The 18,098-nt window shown below is 34.7% G+C and overlaps 4 protein-coding genes across 4 annotated transcripts; all 4 read left to right on the top strand.

Moving 5' to 3' along the window:
• The first annotated feature begins 565 nt into the window (after positions 1 to 565).
• LOC107911875 (homeobox-leucine zipper protein HAT3) lies at positions 566 to 2,337 on the top strand. Its single transcript, XM_016839839.2, has 4 exons — positions 566 to 1,001; positions 1,200 to 1,510; positions 1,599 to 1,678; positions 1,781 to 2,337. Exons 1-4 carry the CDS (start codon positions 848 to 850, stop codon positions 2,112 to 2,114), a joined length of 879 nt encoding a protein of 292 aa, XP_016695328.1. The 5' UTR covers positions 566 to 847; the 3' UTR covers positions 2,115 to 2,337.
• A 1,414-nt stretch (positions 2,338 to 3,751) lies between these two features.
• LOC107911874 (homeobox-leucine zipper protein HAT3) lies at positions 3,752 to 5,426 on the top strand. Its single transcript, XM_016839838.2, has 4 exons — positions 3,752 to 4,119; positions 4,319 to 4,629; positions 4,718 to 4,797; positions 4,898 to 5,426. The coding sequence occupies exons 1-4, from the start codon at positions 3,966 to 3,968 to the stop codon at positions 5,229 to 5,231; spliced, it is 879 nt and encodes a 292-aa protein (XP_016695327.2). The 5' UTR covers positions 3,752 to 3,965; the 3' UTR covers positions 5,232 to 5,426.
• Positions 5,427 to 6,327: 901 nt separating this feature from the next.
• On the top strand, positions 6,328 to 17,797 carry LOC107910879 (uncharacterized). Its single transcript, XM_016838803.2, has 2 exons — positions 6,328 to 8,072; positions 17,568 to 17,797. Exons 1-2 carry the CDS (start codon positions 6,457 to 6,459, stop codon positions 17,611 to 17,613), a joined length of 1,662 nt encoding a protein of 553 aa, XP_016694292.2. The 5' UTR covers positions 6,328 to 6,456; the 3' UTR covers positions 17,614 to 17,797.
• On the top strand, positions 13,091 to 17,797 carry LOC107911872 (homeobox-leucine zipper protein HAT3). The gene is made up of 5 exons (XM_016839837.2): positions 13,091 to 13,524; positions 13,723 to 14,033; positions 14,122 to 14,201; positions 14,302 to 16,198; positions 16,290 to 17,797. Exons 1-4 carry the CDS (start codon positions 13,371 to 13,373, stop codon positions 14,633 to 14,635), a joined length of 879 nt encoding a protein of 292 aa, XP_016695326.1. The 5' UTR covers positions 13,091 to 13,370; the 3' UTR covers positions 14,636 to 16,198; positions 16,290 to 17,797.
• Positions 17,798 to 18,098: the final 301 nt, after the last annotated feature.

The raw sequence follows: 18,098 nt of genomic DNA, 5'->3' as shown, positions 1-18,098 counted from the left end.
AAATCAGCCCGCACGCCTTCTATTGCCTTGGGACAAGACAACAGATGGGGTCCCTCCCCTCCCCCCCCCAACACATTAATTTGCCTCGTGATTTGAGGTTGGCAAGCAGGCAGAAGAGCCACTCATGGGCCCGACTTGTGGGAAGGGCTGGGCTTGGGAGAGTAAGAGATTGCTGTGCACATGATTTACCATCATATCTGATGGATTTTGAAAGATCGTGGTCCCTGCGTGTAGGGGGATCGCAGCTGCTTTTGCTGTCCCATTTATTCACATCGGTCAACGAGAGAGAAAGCCGCTTTTTAAGCCAACTTCATTACCCTCCCCAAGACTTAACATGATTAATAAAGTTTAAAGATATCAGTTACAAGTAACACACTTACACACACATCTTCAAAGTTCAGCCACGGAGCGTACTTTTTCTAAAACCACAGTTAGAGTTTGAATCTATGGTCAAAAGAAAGAAAGAGGTGTTAAACTAGCGTTGAGTTAATTCATGCAATTTCAAGCCCAGCGAAGGGAAAAAAAAGTTATATAATCATGATTGAGCCAATAGGGTCACTGACATTAGTTATGATTTGAATCTGCACCCCATCTCTCTCTTTCTCTGGCTCTGTTTTATCTCTATATATAGTCCCATCCTTTCCCTGTTTCACTGTACCAAAAGCAAAAAGGCTGTTAAAGCTCAAGCCATTTTCTACCCTTTATTTCTTCCGTTTTGTTTTTTCTCAGAAACCAAACACACAAGGGAGAAAACCCAGAAGGAAGAGGAAACAACAGAGAAATTCGATTGGTTCTGCTCTGGAGAAAGTGAAAGTTTTTGTTGGTTTTGAAAGACAAAAAAGGAGAGATGGGTGGTAAAGAAGACGGTTTGGGGTTAAGTTTGAGCTTGGGGTGTGCTCAGAATCAGCCCTCGTTGAAGCTAAACCTCATGCCTTTAGCTTCACCCTGCATGCAAAACCTTCAACGGAGGAACATTTGGAATGAACTGTTTCAGTCTTCTGGTATGTTTTTGTCCCCTTTTCTTTCACCAGTCTACGGGGTTGTCTTGTTTCATTCCTGTTTCTATTCTTTAATATGTTGAGATCTGATGATTTATCGTCTCTTTCCATCTTTGGATTGCATTGCACATCTCTTACATTCATCAGTGTGATTTGACCAACACAACGAAATGAGTTTTGTGATCGACCGTATGCATGCAGATGGACAGTTGGAAACAAGATCAGTTGCTGGCGGAATTGATGTGAACCAGGCACCGGCCTTGGCTGAATGCGAGGAAGAAGATGGGGTCTCCTCGCCTTACAGCACCGTTTCAAGCATAGGTGGAAAGAGAAGCGAGAGAGACCCTGTGTGCGATGAAACCGAGGCTGAGAGACCGTCTTGCTCTCGTTCCAGTGACGATGAAGATGGCGGGGGTGCTGGTGACGATGCCTCGAGGAAGAAGCTTAGGCTTTCAAAGGAGCAGTCGTTGGTGCTTGAAGAGACCTTCAAGGAACATAGCAATCTTAATCCGGTTAGTTATCTATTAGTCTTTAAAACGTCAGGTAGTTTAACAATTTGATATTTGAAGTGAAATATTGGAGTTGTGTTTTATGATACAGAAGCACAAGTTGGCACTGGCAATGCAATTGAATCTGAGGCCCAGGCAAGTGGAGGTTTGGTTCCAGAACAGAAGAGCAAGGTAAGTTTGTTATGTTTTATTTCTTCAATTAATTGTTAGATGGTATTCTGAAGGGAAATGAAAAACTAAGCATTGTTTTTCTTCATTGGTGCAAACGTTCAGGACAAAGTTGAAGCAGACGGAACTTGACTGTGAGTATCTAAAAAGATGTTGCGACAATCTGACAGAGGAAAACAGAAGGCTTCAGAAGGAAGCGCAAGAGCTTCGAGCATTAAAACTCTCCCCACAGCTCTACACCCACATCAACCCTCCCACAACCCTCACCATGTGCCCTTCTTGTGAACGTGTGGCTGTTGCTTCTTCTTCGTCTTCATCCTTGGCTGCTTCCTCTGTCCCTAACTCAATGCATCAAAGGCCGGTACCCGCTAGTCCTTGGGCTGCATTGCCATTGCCTGTTACTCATCGACCCTTCAATGCCCCTGCTTCTAGACCATAATTCCATTGCTGTGGGAGCATAATACAATCAAAATGTCAATTATTGTGGCTAGGGCGGAGTTAACTCTGATCAGATTCCTGTTTTTTTCCAGAGATATGTCAAAGCGTTACCCAACAAAGGATGGCATAGGATGGAGGAAAAATATACTAAATTGAAAATCCTAAAATGATTTGTTCATGTTATCTAATCTCTTGGATAGTTTCTAGAAAATAGATGCCATCAACACCAAATCTCTTGAATAGTCTCTAGGAAAAAGAAGCATTACAATGATGAAAGCAATGACTAGCTCTCTGTCAGCTTCTCATGGATCACATATGGGAGGCTTTTTTAGGGCCACTAATCCAAAAAAAAAAAAATATATTTATAAGAATGACACAATTTGAAAATTATGACTTAAATGACCTAAAAATTTACACTGTTGACACCTTGCAAGCTGGCTCTCAAGTAAATCACGGTGTAATTATTTCCTGTTGATTTGGTCGGGTTTAAAAAAAATAGTGTCCAATGTTATATATTATTATAATATTTATTAAAAAAATGTTATAGCTTTTTTATCATAACTTTGTTATAAACAATAATTTAATAAATTTATAGGAAAAAGTATATTATTTATAGAAAATGTTATGAAAGTTATTCAAAGATTTAAGGTTATATATTATAAATATTTTAATTTAATTTAATATAAGATATGAATTTAAATTAATATAAAAATATTTTACTATAATTTTATATAACATATAATTTCAAAATTTTAGAAAATATAAAAATGAAATACTTTAAATAATTTAATATTAAATATCAAATTAATTTAGTATAAATTATTATTTTAAATATATTATATTTAAGTATTATTCTTTTGATAGAAAATATTGTTCTTTTATATTAAATTGATTTGAAAAATACGTTAAAATATTAAATGGTATATATGTTATTAGATTTTTTTTTTACTATTACATATCTATTTCCTCAATTAAAATGTAACATTAACAAATTTTTAAACATGGATACATACGGAACCTTATCATATTAAAACAACTACCGTTATTAGTATTAAACCAATATGAATTCAACAAGCTAAATCATCTAATCGATAATTAGGCCAAAGAACTTTAATTTATTTAGTTTCTTTTTATCACTATCAAAATATTTGTTTTTAGTCAAAACTTATCACAGTTTTATACATTATTTAAAAATATTACATTTCTATGCATATCATTTTTACATGAAAGAAATTCACAATTCTTGAGTGGTAATTAGGAGATAAAATATATTTAGGACAAACAAATCATAGAGATTTTTTTCTTTATTTTAGTCATTTTTTTGATGTCTTACAATAAATTTATAAATTTTTTTTATCAATATAGTTTTTTTCATGGTGCATAAATACTTTCACAATATTTCTTCGGTTTCATTTAACCAATTAACCAAATCACTGTTATAAATATTTAATTCCGTTAAAGCCCTATAACAGTAAACAAATCTTTCATGCACACATCTTCAAAGTTTAGCGACGGAGCGAACTTTTTCTAAAACCACAGTTGTATAATCATATGATTGAGCCAATAGGGTCACTGACATAAGTTATGATTTGAATCTGTACCCCATCTCTTTCTTTCTCTGGCTCTGTTTTATCTCTATATATAATCCCATCCTTTCCCAGTTCCACTGCACCAAAAGCAAAAAGGCTGTTAAAGCTCAAGCCGTTTTCTACCCTTTCTTTTATTCCGTTTTGCTTTTTCTGAGAAACCAAACACACAACGGAGAAAACCCAGCAAGGAAGAGGAAAAAATGGTGTACTTCGATTGGTTCTGCTCTGGGGAAAGTGGAAGTTTTTAAGACAAAAAAGGAGAGATGGATGATAAAGATGACGGTTTGGGGTTAAGTTTGAGCTTGGGACGTGCTCAGAACCAGCCCTCGTTGAAGCTAAATCTCATGCCTTTAGCTTCACCTTGCATGCAAAACCATCAGCAGAGGAACATTTGGAATGAACTGTTTCAGTCTTCTGGTATGTTTTTGTCCCCTTTTCTTTTCACCAGTTTACGGGGTTGTCATGTTTCATTCCTGTTTCTATTCCTTACCATGTTGAGATCTGATGTTTTATCGTCTCTTTCCATCTTTGGATTGCATTGCATATCTCTTGCATTCATCAATGGGATTTGACCAACACAACGAAATGATTTTTTTGATTGACCGTATGCATGCAGATGGACAGTTGGAAACAAGATCATTTGCTGGTGGAATTGATGTGAACCAGGCACCGGCCTTGGCTGAATGCGAGGAAGAAGATGGGGTCTCCTCGCCTAACAGCACCGTTTCAAGCATAAGTGGAAAGAGAAACGAGAGAGACCCTGTGGGCGATGAAACCGAGGCTGAGAGACAGTCTTTCTCTCGTTCCAGTGACGATGAAGATGGCGGGGGTGCTGGTGACGATGCCTCGAGGAAGAAACTTAGGCTTTCAAAGGAGCAATCGTTGGTGCTTGAAGAAACCTTCAAGGAACATAGCACCCTTAATCCTGTTAGTTAACGATTAGTCTTTAAAACGTCAGGTAGTTTAACAATTTGATATTTGAAGTGAAATGTTGGAGTTGTGTTTTATGATACAGAAGCAGAAGTTGGCACTGGCAATGCAATTGAATCTGAGGCCTAGGCAAGTGGAGGTTTGGTTCCAGAACAGAAGAGCAAGGTAAGTTTGTTATGTTTTATTTCTTCAATTAATTGTTGAGGGTATTCTGAAGGGAAATGCAAGCTCAGCATTGTTTTTCTTCATTGGTGCAAACGTTCAGGACAAAGTTGAAGCAGACGGAAGTTGACTGTGAGTATCTAAAAAGATGTTGCGACAATCTAACAGAGGAAAACAGAAGGCTTCAGAAGGAAGCGCAAGAGCTTCGAGCATTAAAACTCTCCCCACAGCTCTACACCCACATCAACCCTCCCACAACCCTCACCATGTGCCCTTCTTGTGAACGTGTGGCTGTTGCTTCTTCTTCGTCTTCATCCTTGGCTGATTCCTCTGCCCCTAACTCAAAGCATCAAAGGCCGGTACCCGCTAGTTCTTGGGCTGCATTGCCATCGCCTGTTACTCATCGACCCTTCAATGCCCCTGCTTCTAGACCATAATTCCAATGGTTTTGGGAGCATATAACAATCAAAATATCAATAATCGTGGTTATGACGGAGTTAAGTCTGATCAGGTTCCTGTTGTTTTCCAGAGAACTATCAAAGCGTTTCCCAACAAAGGATAGCATATGATGAAGGAAAAATCTACTAAATTAAAATCATAAAATAAATTAAAATCATAAAATGATTTGTTCATGTCATCAAATACCTTGGATTGTTTCTAGAAAAATGATGCCATCAACATCAAATCTCTTGGATAGTCTCTAGGAAAAAGAAGCATTACAATGATGAAAGCAGTAACTGGCTCTCTCTGTCAGCTTCTTATGGATCACATATGGGACGATCTCCGGTTGGGAAATCCTCTCTATGTAAGTATCTGGAAAATAACGTAACAATCATGACCTTGTTAGTCATTTGCAATGTCAAATCCTCAAGTACGGAGCTTATTCGATTTGGTCATTATAGAAAAAACCATCAGGTAATGATTAGTCAACAGAAGGAGAGGCTAGTCAGTAATCGTAGTTTCAACATTTTTTATAGCCATCAACGCCCTATGAACAGCTATCCAATTCACCGTCTGCAAAGCCAAAATCCAAAATAGAAAAAAAGTTAGTATTTCTGTGATTATATAAAAGGAAATCTGTTTTTGGTTTATTGTCAAATCTTTGTATTGGTCGTCCGGGGTCACGGGAGCAGAGCCCTCGAGTGCAATTTTACGAGCTTCAACGGGTTCATCCCAATTTAATTAAGGTTTCTTTTTATTTCGTTCCAAACGAAGTCCACCTACGCTTTGACCCATAAGGGTCGCCCTTTTTCCTCTCATGGAGTGACAATGCAACGTAGGCCAATCTGGTCATTTAACTCAACGGTCATGACAATAGTTATTACTTTTTAATTCCTGATGTTTTGAAATAAATGCAAGCCAGCAGTTTTTCTAAAAAAAATAAATTTACCTTTACTCTCTTTGCAACCGGACCATTATTTTCCTTGCGTTTGTTTTTCTAAAAATAATAATAATTTAACTTTACTCTCTTTGCAACCGGACCATTTTCTTCCTTGCTTTCAAAGTCTTCCTTCCTTCAATCAATCGAAGTATTGTTTAATACATGTCCCCCCCCCCCCCCAAAAAAAAAAACAAACAAACCCCCATTTTCACTTCACTTACCAAAAGAAGAAGAGAAACCCAACAAACAAGCTGAAGCAGAGAAGCTTCTGTACTTTATTAATGGCGGATTCAGATCCTCCCTTCACAAGGGCCAACAGCATATACAGAAACAATGATAGTAATAACTACGCGCTCTTTCTGGGTAAGTTGCTGTTTTTTGCTTTCTTACTCATTGCAATCCCATTGTTCCCTTCCCAACCTCCAGATTTCATAAACCAAACAGTACTCAACAAGTTTTGGGAACTTCTTCATCTTATGTTCATTGGCATTGCTGTTTCTTATGGCTTGTTCGGTCGTAGATATATTGATAATGGTAATCTTGATGATTCTCACTCGCATGCTTCTGGAATGTTCCATGTTTCGTCTATATTTGAAGATGGTTTTGATCATTCCATGTACTGTAGTGGACAGGGTAAAGCTGGATGTTTTAATGTTAAAAATGGTAGCTTTGACAACCCTTACGAGGAAAATGTTGTTCAAGCTTGGAGTTCAAAGTATGTCCAAGGGGAACCCACGGTTGTGCTGGCTCAACCACATTGTGGTGTCGAAAAGTATGGTGAATTGATTTCGTTTAGAGATGATAAACCTTTGGGGTTGCCTGTTAGGAGTTTAAAATCCAGGGTTATGAGTCCTGAATTTGGCAATGGATCGAGTGATTCTTCGGGTCCGAGTGCGATGGATTCATCGGATAGTTCCGATAAGAGTGAAAATGGGAGCTTTACTGATTTGACTCGCGAAAATTTGGAGGGGCAGTTGAACAAGAGTGGTGCTTTGGGTTCTCCGGTACCTTGGCGTTGGAGATCAGGAAGGATGAGACAAAGATTTGACGGTGGTGGTGTCACACGCCCTTCTCATTTCAGGCCTCTCTCAGTTGATGAATCTCAATTTCAATCACTCAAATCACAGTCTTTACACTCCGCTTCCCAATCACATTCACCGAGTAGCTTGTCTCCCTCGCATCCCAGTTCTTCAGAACCTCCAAAATCCAAAATGATTGAATCACTGAAGGAAAGGAATCCCAGCCAGTCTTTTCCTCTGCCTTCACCATCAAAACGACGGAAGCCACTAATTGCATCGCATTCTCGGCAGTATAGTGATGGCTCCTTATTGGGAACCCGCTCAAGGAAATGCTTTGAGGATGAATGGGAGGAATTCCGTGACAGCAAAAAGGATGATGATTCATCAACCAACCAAGAAAGGGTCTCAAGTTATCCCTTGAAATTTGATGCAAAGCCTATAGCTCCCTCCAAGGCTTCCTCAAGAGGGAAGTCTGTTCGAACTTTTAGAGGTAGTGGCATTACCATAATTGGGTTTGGGGATGCCGGAGAGAAGCAGGGAAATCATACAAAGGGATGTGATGAAATTGAAGAGGTTGAGGGTTACAAAGGTGGAAGTGGCCCAAAATTAGGACATTGTAATCCCTCGGTTGTGTTCAACAGTCAGAATCTTGGAGGTAATGCTTACATGCCAAACCCAACATATTCCAGAAACTGGAACCAAGATTTTGCGGAGAATTCCGAGTCGGAGAGAGAGGATGAAGATTTTCGAGAAAGGTCAGATGAAGTAACCGTGTCTGGAACTACGAGTGTAGCAGGAAGTGATACTTATGAGGTTGATAGGAAGGCTGGTGAGTTTATAGCCAAGTTCAGAGAGCAGATTAGGCTTCAAAGAACAACATCAGTTGATACACTAAAAGGGTTCAACGTGAATTTTTTAGAGTGAAAGTATTTGCTGGCTGTAAATTTCTAATAGAAGAGTTATATCACTGGTCACTCTTAGGAAGTTGAGGATTCTTCATCCTCGTTGTCCTAGCGTGGTGACCTTAATATTTGTCATTCTATATTATCTTTCTTTATATGGTTGAAGATATGATTTATTAGTATTATTCTTTTTGTTTGAGCAAGTTCATGCAAAACCATGTTCAATTAATTGTTACAAACATGTATTGGATAATTATTTCAAAAGCTGGACAAATTTATTGAGTTTTCGTGCATCGGCCTTTTGATGCATTCATTTTATTTATGGATGGATATGATATAAGTGTAGTTAGAACCTGCATGGCTCGGTGACCAGATTTAGTCCGAAGGTTCATTTGAAATGAAAAATAGGAAAATTTGAATAAAATATAAATTTGAAAGTGTGTTTGGGCAAAAAAAAGATATCTATTTTCTAAACGGGTTTAAGCTTGAGTAAGTTTTTTCTACTCGGGCTCGGTTCAACCTGAATTTGACAAAAAAAATTGCTTTTTATTGTTATTTTGGTGTTATTTCGCTATTATACTACTATTGTTTTGTTGTTATTGATTGAAAATTGTATAGCTCTTGTTTTATTGTTAATTTTGCTGTTATTTTAGAAATATTTGCTTGTTAAGTTGCACTTTTCTTAATTCATTTTGCTCGGGTTTTTCAATTTTGCTAGTATAAATAATTCTTTTTTAATTTATTTTCAATTTGTTAGGAAACATTTCTTTGAATATTTTTAGTGTATTTGATGTATTATATTTTAAAATTTATTTTTATATAAAAATAATAATATAAAAACATTTAGTACGGTCGGGTTGAACTTAAATTTTAGTGTTTTTATCCAAGTCGAGCTTGGTCAAAACTTTAAGCCCATATAAATGGGCCAAGTCAAGTCCAAACCTAAAAAACGAACCTAAAATTCTTTTGAGGTCTGGCACGACTCATGATCACCTCTTTCTCTCTATATGTATATATCAATATGCCCACCAATATACCAATTAGTTTATTATTCACAAATCATCTTACTATTATTATAAAAATCCAAATTAAATACTATTATCCGTTAAATTTTTAAATCTAAAAAATTAATATAAGATTTTTAATGGTTTTTCGAATATCCAAAGCACAAAAATTTCAATTTAAATATATTACAATTATAAATATTTTGTAACCAACATATACAAATATTCAAATTCATATATCCTTATTTGTGTTTAGGTGAGAGCAAACAACTTTCTCAATTAATTGGGTCGGATTTTATAATTTAACCAACTTAAATTTAATAAACTAATTTACTGACGTATGCCTTAATTGACCTAAACAAACGACTAAATATCGGTTGGTTAATTTTCTTTGGTATGTTTCACTAAGTAACAATGCAATTAAATCTAAATAAAAATCAATTAATAATAAAATTAATTTGTATTAATTAAAAACTAAATATTATTTACTAGAAATATATAATTTTGTTAGTTAGAATTCAAGTTGTGACCTACTAGTCACGACTTCATATTCCTCATGAGTAGTTTTGGTTCAAGTCATATACTTTAATTTGTTTTTTTTTTAATCTTTATACTTTTTGAACTATAAAATTTTAATTATTATCAAATTATAATTGTTAAATTTATTAAGTTATGTTATTTCTAAAGTCTAATGCGACACCCATATTATTATATGTGTAATATCATATCAACTTGTTATTTCTACATATTATTTACTAAAGATCTAGTTAATAAATGTCAGTTTTGTCAACATTGGAATTTTAAAATTTGAAAAGTATATAGACTTCAAATGATCCAATTGGAGAATATAGACTAAATCTACAATTATATGCATAATACATAACTAATAATTGATTTTAACTAAACAGATTTAAAGTGCATTCTCCATTACAGTGTAAAGTGTTTTTCCACCGTAAAAGCAACGAAGAACGATAGATTTTTGGAGTCAAAAGTGTTGTCAAAAATTCTTTTTCACCCAAATGCAAAAGTTAGGATTTAAATGCTTTTGTCTTTTTAACTTGTGGTTGAGAGTGAAGATAATTAAAATACCTTATTATTTAATTATTTAAAAGATATATAAAAAAGAAATTGATTTATATTTTATATATGATTATATTGAATTATTTAAATATTTCATGTATTATTATATTAAATTATATTAAATATAATTTATGATTATATTAAATTATCTAAATCTTATTATTATATTTAATTTTAAAAATAATTTATATTAATTACTTCAAGATTTTTAAAATTTATGTTTCATATATTGTTATATTAAATTATTTAAATATCATATAACTTAACTAATTTTTTACTTTCTACTATCATGTTTAAAATGGATGTTTTAAGCTCCAACACAATTTTAAATAGCAATGGAGAACACTGCAAATTAACAAATCATACTTTTTTAAAGCACTTTTCTACCACAATTTTCAAAAACATTTTTTCTAAAAGCACTTTTCAAATACACTTAAATAAATATTTTTCAACCATCAACCCAACAACAATAGAGAACTAACCCTTTTATATATATAATAATATTTTAACTATAATATATAATAAACTTTGTCTAAAAGTCTTTTGTCTCTTATAATATATAATAATCTTTTAATTATTTATATTTAATTATAAGTGTTTTAGAATTAAATTGATAGAATTTGTAAATATGGAGAGTTAAATTTATTAAATTATTTAGAATTACAATCAAATTGATAAAATGTATAAGTATTGAGGACTAAATGTTTTATTATACTAATTTGAAATAGGTCATGTCTTCATTTCCGTTAGCCATTTAACGGATAGCAATCAAAATAGAAATGTACTAAAACATTAGTGATGAAACTAATTTCTTTTATAGCTTGGTGACTAAAATAAAAACACGCTAATAATTTAGTGACTAATAGTATAATTTACAATAAATTCTACAATATACATTTATTAAATATTATAGTTATATCTTTAATAATTAAAAAATAATCTATAACTATATTTAAAAAAGGGGTAAACTGTATAAATAGTTACCCAACTATTAGCGTATTTATGTTTTGGTCACCCAAGTTTAAAATTTTTTATTTTAATTACTAATGTTATCAAAATTTAATATTCTGACCATTCATCTGTTAATTTTCTATTCAAATGTTTACATATTTTTATTGTTTTGGTCCTAATTCTAAAAAACCAAATAAATTTAACCCTCAACTTTACACATTATGTCAATTTACTCCTGATTCTTAAAATTCAAAATTCAAAATTCAAAATTAAAAAATTTAAAATAAAATACCTAAAACTTATTTTTTTTAATAAAAATTCATAAGATTTTATAAAAATACATCCAAAATTATAAAATTATTTATAAACAAATGAATAATTTTTCTCATTTTTAAACATAACCTTTACTTGTTAAAACAATAGTTTTATAAATAAAATAATTTAAGGGAAAGAGAACATTCAGCTTTTCCTTTTCTTTCAACGTTAATGACTATCATGTTCAAGTTGGGTAAAAAATTATAGCATGAGGTAGAAAAGGGGTAAGAATCAATGTCTCTAGGTTGACAAATTAGACAAGGACTAAGGAATAAGACCAAACATATAATAAATAAATTATTATTCATATAATAAATTTGAAAAAAAAAACTTTGAATTTGATTTAAGTCTTTGTGGGCTTTTAAAAAATATCTTATTTATAAAATTATTATTTTAATAAATAAATTTTATGTTAAAATAGGAGAAAAATTACATTCCTTTATTAATAATTTTGTATGTATTTTTATTAAAAACTAATTTTTTAATATTTTTTTTATTTCTTAAAGGTTTTTTGAATTTTGAATTTTTAATAATAAAGACTAAATTGATGTAATGTGTAAAGTTAACGGTTGAATTTGTCAAATTTAAAAAAAAAATAGAATTAAATTAATAAAATCTATAAATATTGGAGAGCTATATTTGTTGTTATGCTAATGAAAAATGATAACGTTTGCACTTTGTTAATGATTTAACAAATAAGTAACCAAAATATTAAATTTGGATAATATTGGTGACTAAAATAAAATATTTTAAACATGAGTTTACACTAATAGTTATATGATTATTTACAATTTACCCTAAAAATCCTCAAAAGATACTTTTATGATAGCTGTCCTGAGAGGACATAGATAGTATTTTCTTATTGAAAGACCTTTCGTTTTCCTTTTATATATATTTTAGAAACTTACAAATTTAATTACCATTTAAAATGTTTATATATATGATCAACTTAATAAATATTAATAACAATATAGTTAGTTTCATGAATATGCATTTAGTACAATATTAAAGAAATCCCAAACAATTAAGCTCCATCTGAAACACCATTCATTGTAAGAGGTATATCGTTTTCGATAATTTTCCTTACATATAACGGAGGATCCATAAAAACACACAGAAGCCCAGGAACATCCCTTGCCTCCTTCACGATACAATCTGCATCTTTATTTTTGTTTCTCAAAATGTGTCGGAATTTCACCTGCCATTCTTTAGAACACCATGCATGAATCTTCAAATCTCAATAACCTTAACTGCTGCTAGACCATTTCGCAGAGTATCGATTAACAATGTGTTATCACTTTCTATCTCCATCTGTCTCAAATATTGCGTCCAAGTTAGTTTTAATCTTTCAAGCATTGTGTAATAATTTTATTTTTAGTGGCATCAAAAATTATATCATTTTGATAAATTATATTTGTAAATATTAATATTTAATATTTAGGATTTTAGTATAAAAACATAATAAGTTTTCATTATTTAAAAAGTTAGACAAAAAAACTAATGTATATTGACTTAAAAGTGAGTGGTTTTGGAAATTGTTTTTTGAAGAAAGAAAAAGGTGTTAAACTTGCGTTAAGTTAATTCATGCAATTGCAAGCTCAGAGAAAAAGGTTATCTAATCATGATTGAGCCAATAGGGTCACTGACATAAGTTATGATTTGAATCTATACCCCATCTGTCTCTTTCTCTGGCTCTGTTTTATCTCTATATATAAGTCCCATCCTTTCCCTGTCCCACTGCACCAAAAGCAAAAAGGCTGTTAAAGCTCAAGCCATTTTCTACCCTTTCTTTTCTTACGTTTTGCTTTTTCTCAGAAACCAAACACACAAGGGAGTAAACCCAGAAAGGAAGAGGAAAAAACAATGAACTTCGATTGGTTCTGCTCTGGGGAAAGTGGAAGTTCTTAAGACAAAAAAAGGAGAGATGGATGATAAAGATGACAGTTTGGGGTTAAGTTTGAGCTTGGGATGTGCTCAGAATCAGCCCTCGTTGAAGCTAAATCTCATGCCTTTAGCTTTACCTTGCATGCAAAACCTTCAGCAGAGGAACATTTGGAGTGAACTGTTTCAGTCTTCTGGTATGTTGTTGTCCCCTTTTCTTGCACCAGTTTACGGGGTTGTCTTGTTTCATTCCTGTTTCTATTCCTTAATATGTTGAGATCTGATGTTTTATCGTCTCTTTCCATCTTTGGATTGCATTGCATATCTCTTACATTCATCAGTGTGATTTGACCAACACAACGGAATGAGTTTTGTGATTGACCGTATGCATGCAGATGGACAGTTGGAAACAAGATCAGTTGCTGGTGGAATTGATGTGAACCAGGCACCGGCCTTGACTGAATGCGAGGAAGAAGATGGGGTCTCCTCGCCTAACAGCACCGTTTCAAGCATAGGTGGAAAGAGAAACGGGAGAGACCCCGTGTGCCATGAAACCGAGGCTGAGAGACCGTCTTGCTCTCGTACCAGTGACGATGAAGATGGCGTGGGTGCTGGTGACGATGCCTCGAGGAAGAAGCTTAGGCTTTCAAAGGAACAATCGTTGGTGCTTGAAGAAACCTTCAAGGAACATAGCACCCTTAATCCGGTTAGTTAACGATTAGTCTTTAAAACGCCAGGTAGTTTAACAATTTGATATTTGAAATGAAATGTTGGAGTTGTGCTTTATGATACAGAAGCACAAGTTGGCACTGGCAATGCAATTGAATCTGAGGCCTAGGCAAGTGGAGGTTTGGTTCCAGAACAGAAGAGCAAGGTAAGTTTGTTATGTTTTATTTCTTCAATTAATTGTTGAGGGTATTCTGAAGGGAAATGAAAGCTCAGCATTGTTTTTCTTCATTGGTGCAAACGTTCAGGACAAAGTTGAAGCAGACGGAAGTTGACTGTGAGTATCTAAAAAGATGTTGCGACAATCTAACAGAGGAAAACAGAAGGCTTCAGAAGGAAGTGCAAGAGCTTCGAGCATTAAAACTCTCCCCACAGCTCTACACCCACATCAACCCTCCCACAACCCTCACCATGTGCCCTTCTTGTGAACGTGTGGCTGTTGCTTCTTCTTCGTCCTTATCCTTGCCTGCTTCCTCTGCCCCTAACTCAAAGCATCAAAGGCCGGTACCCGCCAGTTCTTGGGCTGCATTGCCATTGCCTGTTACTCATCGAACCTTCAATGCCTCTGCTTCTAGACCGTAGTTCCAGTTGCTTTGGGAGTATATAACAATCAAAATATCAATTATCGTGGTTAGGACGGAGTTAAGTCTGATCAGATGTCTGTTGTTTTACAGAGATCTGTCAAAGCGTTTACCAACAAAGGATAGCATAGGCTGAAGGAAAAATTTTAAGGGATTAATGGGTGATTGGATGTGGTGAGGTGTGGTGTGGTGTGTTTAATTTATATTTTATTTTAAGTTATAATATTTAATGTTACCGTGACTGCTATCCAATTTAAATTCAACCTAAATTGAAATCATCAAATGATTTGTTAATTTCATCTAATGTCTTGGATAGTTTCTAGAAAAAGATGCCATCAACATCAAATCTCTTGAATAGTCTCTAAGAAAAAGAAGCATTACAATGATGAAAGCAATAACTAGTTCTTTCTGACTGCTTCTCATGGATCACATGTGGGACGATCTCCGGTTGGGAAATCCTCTCTATACAGGTATCTAGAAAATAACGTAACAACCATACCTTGTTAGTCATTTGCAATGTCAAATCCACAAGTACGGAGCATATTCGATTGGGTCATTCTAGAAAAAAACTATCAGGTAATGATTAGTCAACAGAAGGAGAGGCTAGTTAGTAATTGTAGTTTCAACATTTTTTATAGCCATCAACGCCCTATGAACAACTATCCAATTCACCGTCTGCAAAGCCAAAATCCAAAATAGAAAAAAAGTTTGTATTTCTGTCATTATATAAAAGGAAATCTGTTTTTGGTTTTTTGTCAAATCTTTGCATTGGTCGTCCGGGGTCACGGGAGCAGAGCCCTCGAGTGCAATTTTAAGAGCTTCGACGGGTTCATCCCAATTTAGTTAGGTTTCTTTTTATTTCCGTCCAAACGACGTCGTCCAACTCTTTGACCCAGAAGGACCACCTCTTTTTCCCTCACGGAGCGACGATGCAACGTAGGCCAATTTGGTCAATTAACTCAACGGCCATGACATTTATTACGATAGTTATTACTTTTTATTTCTTGTTTGTGTTTAGAAATAAATGCAGGCCAGCTGTTTTTCTAAATAAAAAAAAAAGCTTTACTCTCTTTGCAACCGGACCATTATTTTCCTTGCTTTTGTTTTTCTAAAAAAATTAACTTTACTCTCTTTGCAACCGGACCATTATTTTCCTTGATTTCAAAGTCTTCCTTTCTTCCCTCAATCAAAGTATAGTCTGATACATTTTTCCCCACCCCCACCCCCACCCCCCATTTTCACTTCACTTACCAAAAGAAGAAGAGAAACCCAACAAACAAGCTGAAGCGGAGAAGCTTCTGTACTTTATTAATGGCGGATTCAGATCCTCCCTTCACAAGGGCCAACAGCATACAAAGAAACAATTATAGTAATAACTACGCGCTCTTTCTTGGTAAGGTGCTGTTTTTTGCTTTCTTACTCATTGCAATCCCATTGTTCCCTTCCCAACCTCCAGATTTCATAAACCAAACAGTACTCAACAAGTTTTGGGAGCTTCTTCATCTTATGTTCATTGGCATTGCTGTTTCTTATGGCTTGTTCGGTCGTAGATATATTGATAATGGTAATCTTGATGATTCTCACTCGCATGCTTCTGGAATGTTCCATGTTTCGTCTATATTGGAAGATGGTTTTGATCATTCCATGTACTGTAGTGGACAGGGTAAAGCTGGATGTTTTAATGTTAAAAATGGTAGCTTTGACAACCCTTACGAGGAAAATGTTGTTCAAGCTTGGAGTTCAAAGTATGTCCAAGGGGAACCCACGGTTGTGCTGGCTCAACCACATTGTGGTGTCGAAAAGTATGGTGAATTGATTTCGTTTAGAGATGATAAACCTTTGGGGTTGCCTGTTAGGAGTTTAAAATCCAGGGATATGAGTCCCGAATTTGGCAATGGATCGAGTGATTCTTCGGGTCCGAGTGCGATGGATTCATCGGATGGTTCCGATAAGAGTGAAAATGGGAGCTTTACTGATTTGACTTGCGAAAATTTGGAGGGGAAGTTGAACAAGAGTGGTGCTTTGGGTTCTCCGATGCCTTGGCGTTGGAGTTCAGGAAGGATGAGACAACGATTTGACGGTGGTGGTGTCACACGCCCTTCTCATTTCAGGCCTCTCTCAGTTGACGAATCTCAATTTCAATCACTCAAATCACGGTCTTTACACTCCCAACTCGCTTCCCAATCACATTCACCGAGTAGCTTGTCTCCTTCGCATCCCAGTTCTTCAGAACCACCAAAATCCAAAATGATTGAATCCCTGAAGGAAAGCAGTCCCAGCCAGTCTTTTCCTCTGCCTTCACCATTAAAAAGACGGAAGCCACTAATTGCATCGCATTCTCGGCAGTATAGTGATGGCTCCTTATTGGGGACCCGCTCAAGGAAATGCTTTGAGGATGAATTGGAGGAATTCCGTGACAGCAAAAAGGATGATGATTCATCAACCAACAAAGAAAGGATCTCAAGTTATCCCTTGAAATTTGATGCAAAGCCTATAGCTCCCTCCAAGGCTTCCTCAAGAGGGAAGTCTGTTCGAACTTTTAGAGGTAGTGGCATTACCATAATTGGGTCTGGGGATGCCGGAGAGAAGCAGGGAAATCATACAAAAGGATGTGATGAAATTGAAAAGTCTGAGGGTTACAAAGGTGGAAGTGACCCTAAAGTAGGACATTGTAATCCCTCGGTTGTGTTCAACAGGCAGAATCTTGGAGGTAATGCTTACATGCCACACCCAACATATTCCAGTAACCGGAACCAAGAGTTTGCAGAGAATTCCGAGTCGGAGAGAGGGGATGAAGATTTTGGAGAAAGGTCAGATGAAGCAACCATGTCTGGAACTACGAGTGTAGCAGGAAGTGATACTTATGAGGTTGATAGGAAGGCTGGTGAGTTTATAGCCAAGTTCAGAGAGCAGATTAGGCTTCAAAGAACAACATCAATTGATACACTAAAAGGGTTCAACGTGAATTTTTTAGAGTAGATTTCTAGTAGTAGATTCATATCACTTGTCACTCTTAGGAAGTCGAGGATTCTTCATCCTCGTAGTCCTAGGGTGGTGACCTTAATATTATTATCTGATACTTTTTTTTTTCTTTCAAATCTAACCATTATGAATTTAAATAATAACGAATTATCTAATGCAAATCATATATAATTATCTGGTACGTGCAGTATGTTTGTTACAAGTGGTGCATCCCATTTTTTATTTTTTATTTTAAATATAATTGTTGCTTCTTTTTAAGCAAAATAAATTTTATAAATTGAAGTATACATTTATTTTTTAAATACTAGGGTCACATATTACATTGTTTCTATATTTGTTTGGTATAGCTAATGCCTTGTTGTTTAACATATTTTTTCTAAAAAATTAATTAGATGTTTATCAATTAATAATCAATAGCTAACAAAATAGATCAAATTTCTTTCATAATTTCACTATTAAAACCTCTAATTTTCTATTTCTAT

The sequence above is a fragment of the Gossypium hirsutum genome, chromosome A11, assembly GCF_007990345.1.
Source record: "Gossypium hirsutum isolate 1008001.06 chromosome A11, Gossypium_hirsutum_v2.1, whole genome shotgun sequence".
Lineage (NCBI taxonomy): Eukaryota > Viridiplantae > Streptophyta > Magnoliopsida > Malvales > Malvaceae > Gossypium > Gossypium hirsutum.
Note: the sequence above shows the minus strand (reverse complement) of the source record. Positions and strands in the feature narration are given on the sequence as shown.

What these genes read in the sequence shown, in the direction of transcription:
- LOC107911875 (XM_016839839.2), top strand. Translation starts at nt 848, where the DNA reads ATGGGTGGTAAAGAAGACGGTTTGGGGTTAAGTTTGAGCTTGGGGTGT. An exon ending in TGAACTGTTTCAGTCTTCTG is followed by an intron (nt 1,002 to 1,199) that starts GTATGTTTTTGT and finishes GTATGCATGCAG; the next exon opens with ATGGACAGTTGGAAACAAGA. An exon ending in TTCCAGAACAGAAGAGCAAG is followed by an intron (nt 1,679 to 1,780) that starts GTAAGTTTGTTA and finishes GCAAACGTTCAG; the next exon opens with GACAAAGTTGAAGCAGACGG.
- LOC107911874 (XM_016839838.2), top strand. Translation starts at nt 3,966, where the DNA reads ATGGATGATAAAGATGACGGTTTGGGGTTAAGTTTGAGCTTGGGACGT. An exon ending in TGAACTGTTTCAGTCTTCTG is followed by an intron (nt 4,120 to 4,318) that starts GTATGTTTTTGT and finishes GTATGCATGCAG; the next exon opens with ATGGACAGTTGGAAACAAGA. An exon ending in AACATAGCACCCTTAATCCT is followed by an intron (nt 4,630 to 4,717) that starts GTTAGTTAACGA and finishes TTTATGATACAG; the next exon opens with AAGCAGAAGTTGGCACTGGC.
- LOC107910879 (XM_016838803.2), top strand. Translation starts at nt 6,457, where the DNA reads ATGGCGGATTCAGATCCTCCCTTCACAAGGGCCAACAGCATATACAGA. An exon ending in ATTAGGCTTCAAAGAACAAC is followed by an intron (nt 8,073 to 17,567) that starts ATCAGTTGATAC and finishes TCAAAGAACAAC; the next exon opens with ATCAATTGATACACTAAAAG.
- LOC107911872 (XM_016839837.2), top strand. Translation starts at nt 13,371, where the DNA reads ATGGATGATAAAGATGACAGTTTGGGGTTAAGTTTGAGCTTGGGATGT. An exon ending in TGAACTGTTTCAGTCTTCTG is followed by an intron (nt 13,525 to 13,722) that starts GTATGTTGTTGT and finishes GTATGCATGCAG; the next exon opens with ATGGACAGTTGGAAACAAGA. An exon ending in AACATAGCACCCTTAATCCG is followed by an intron (nt 14,034 to 14,121) that starts GTTAGTTAACGA and finishes TTTATGATACAG; the next exon opens with AAGCACAAGTTGGCACTGGC.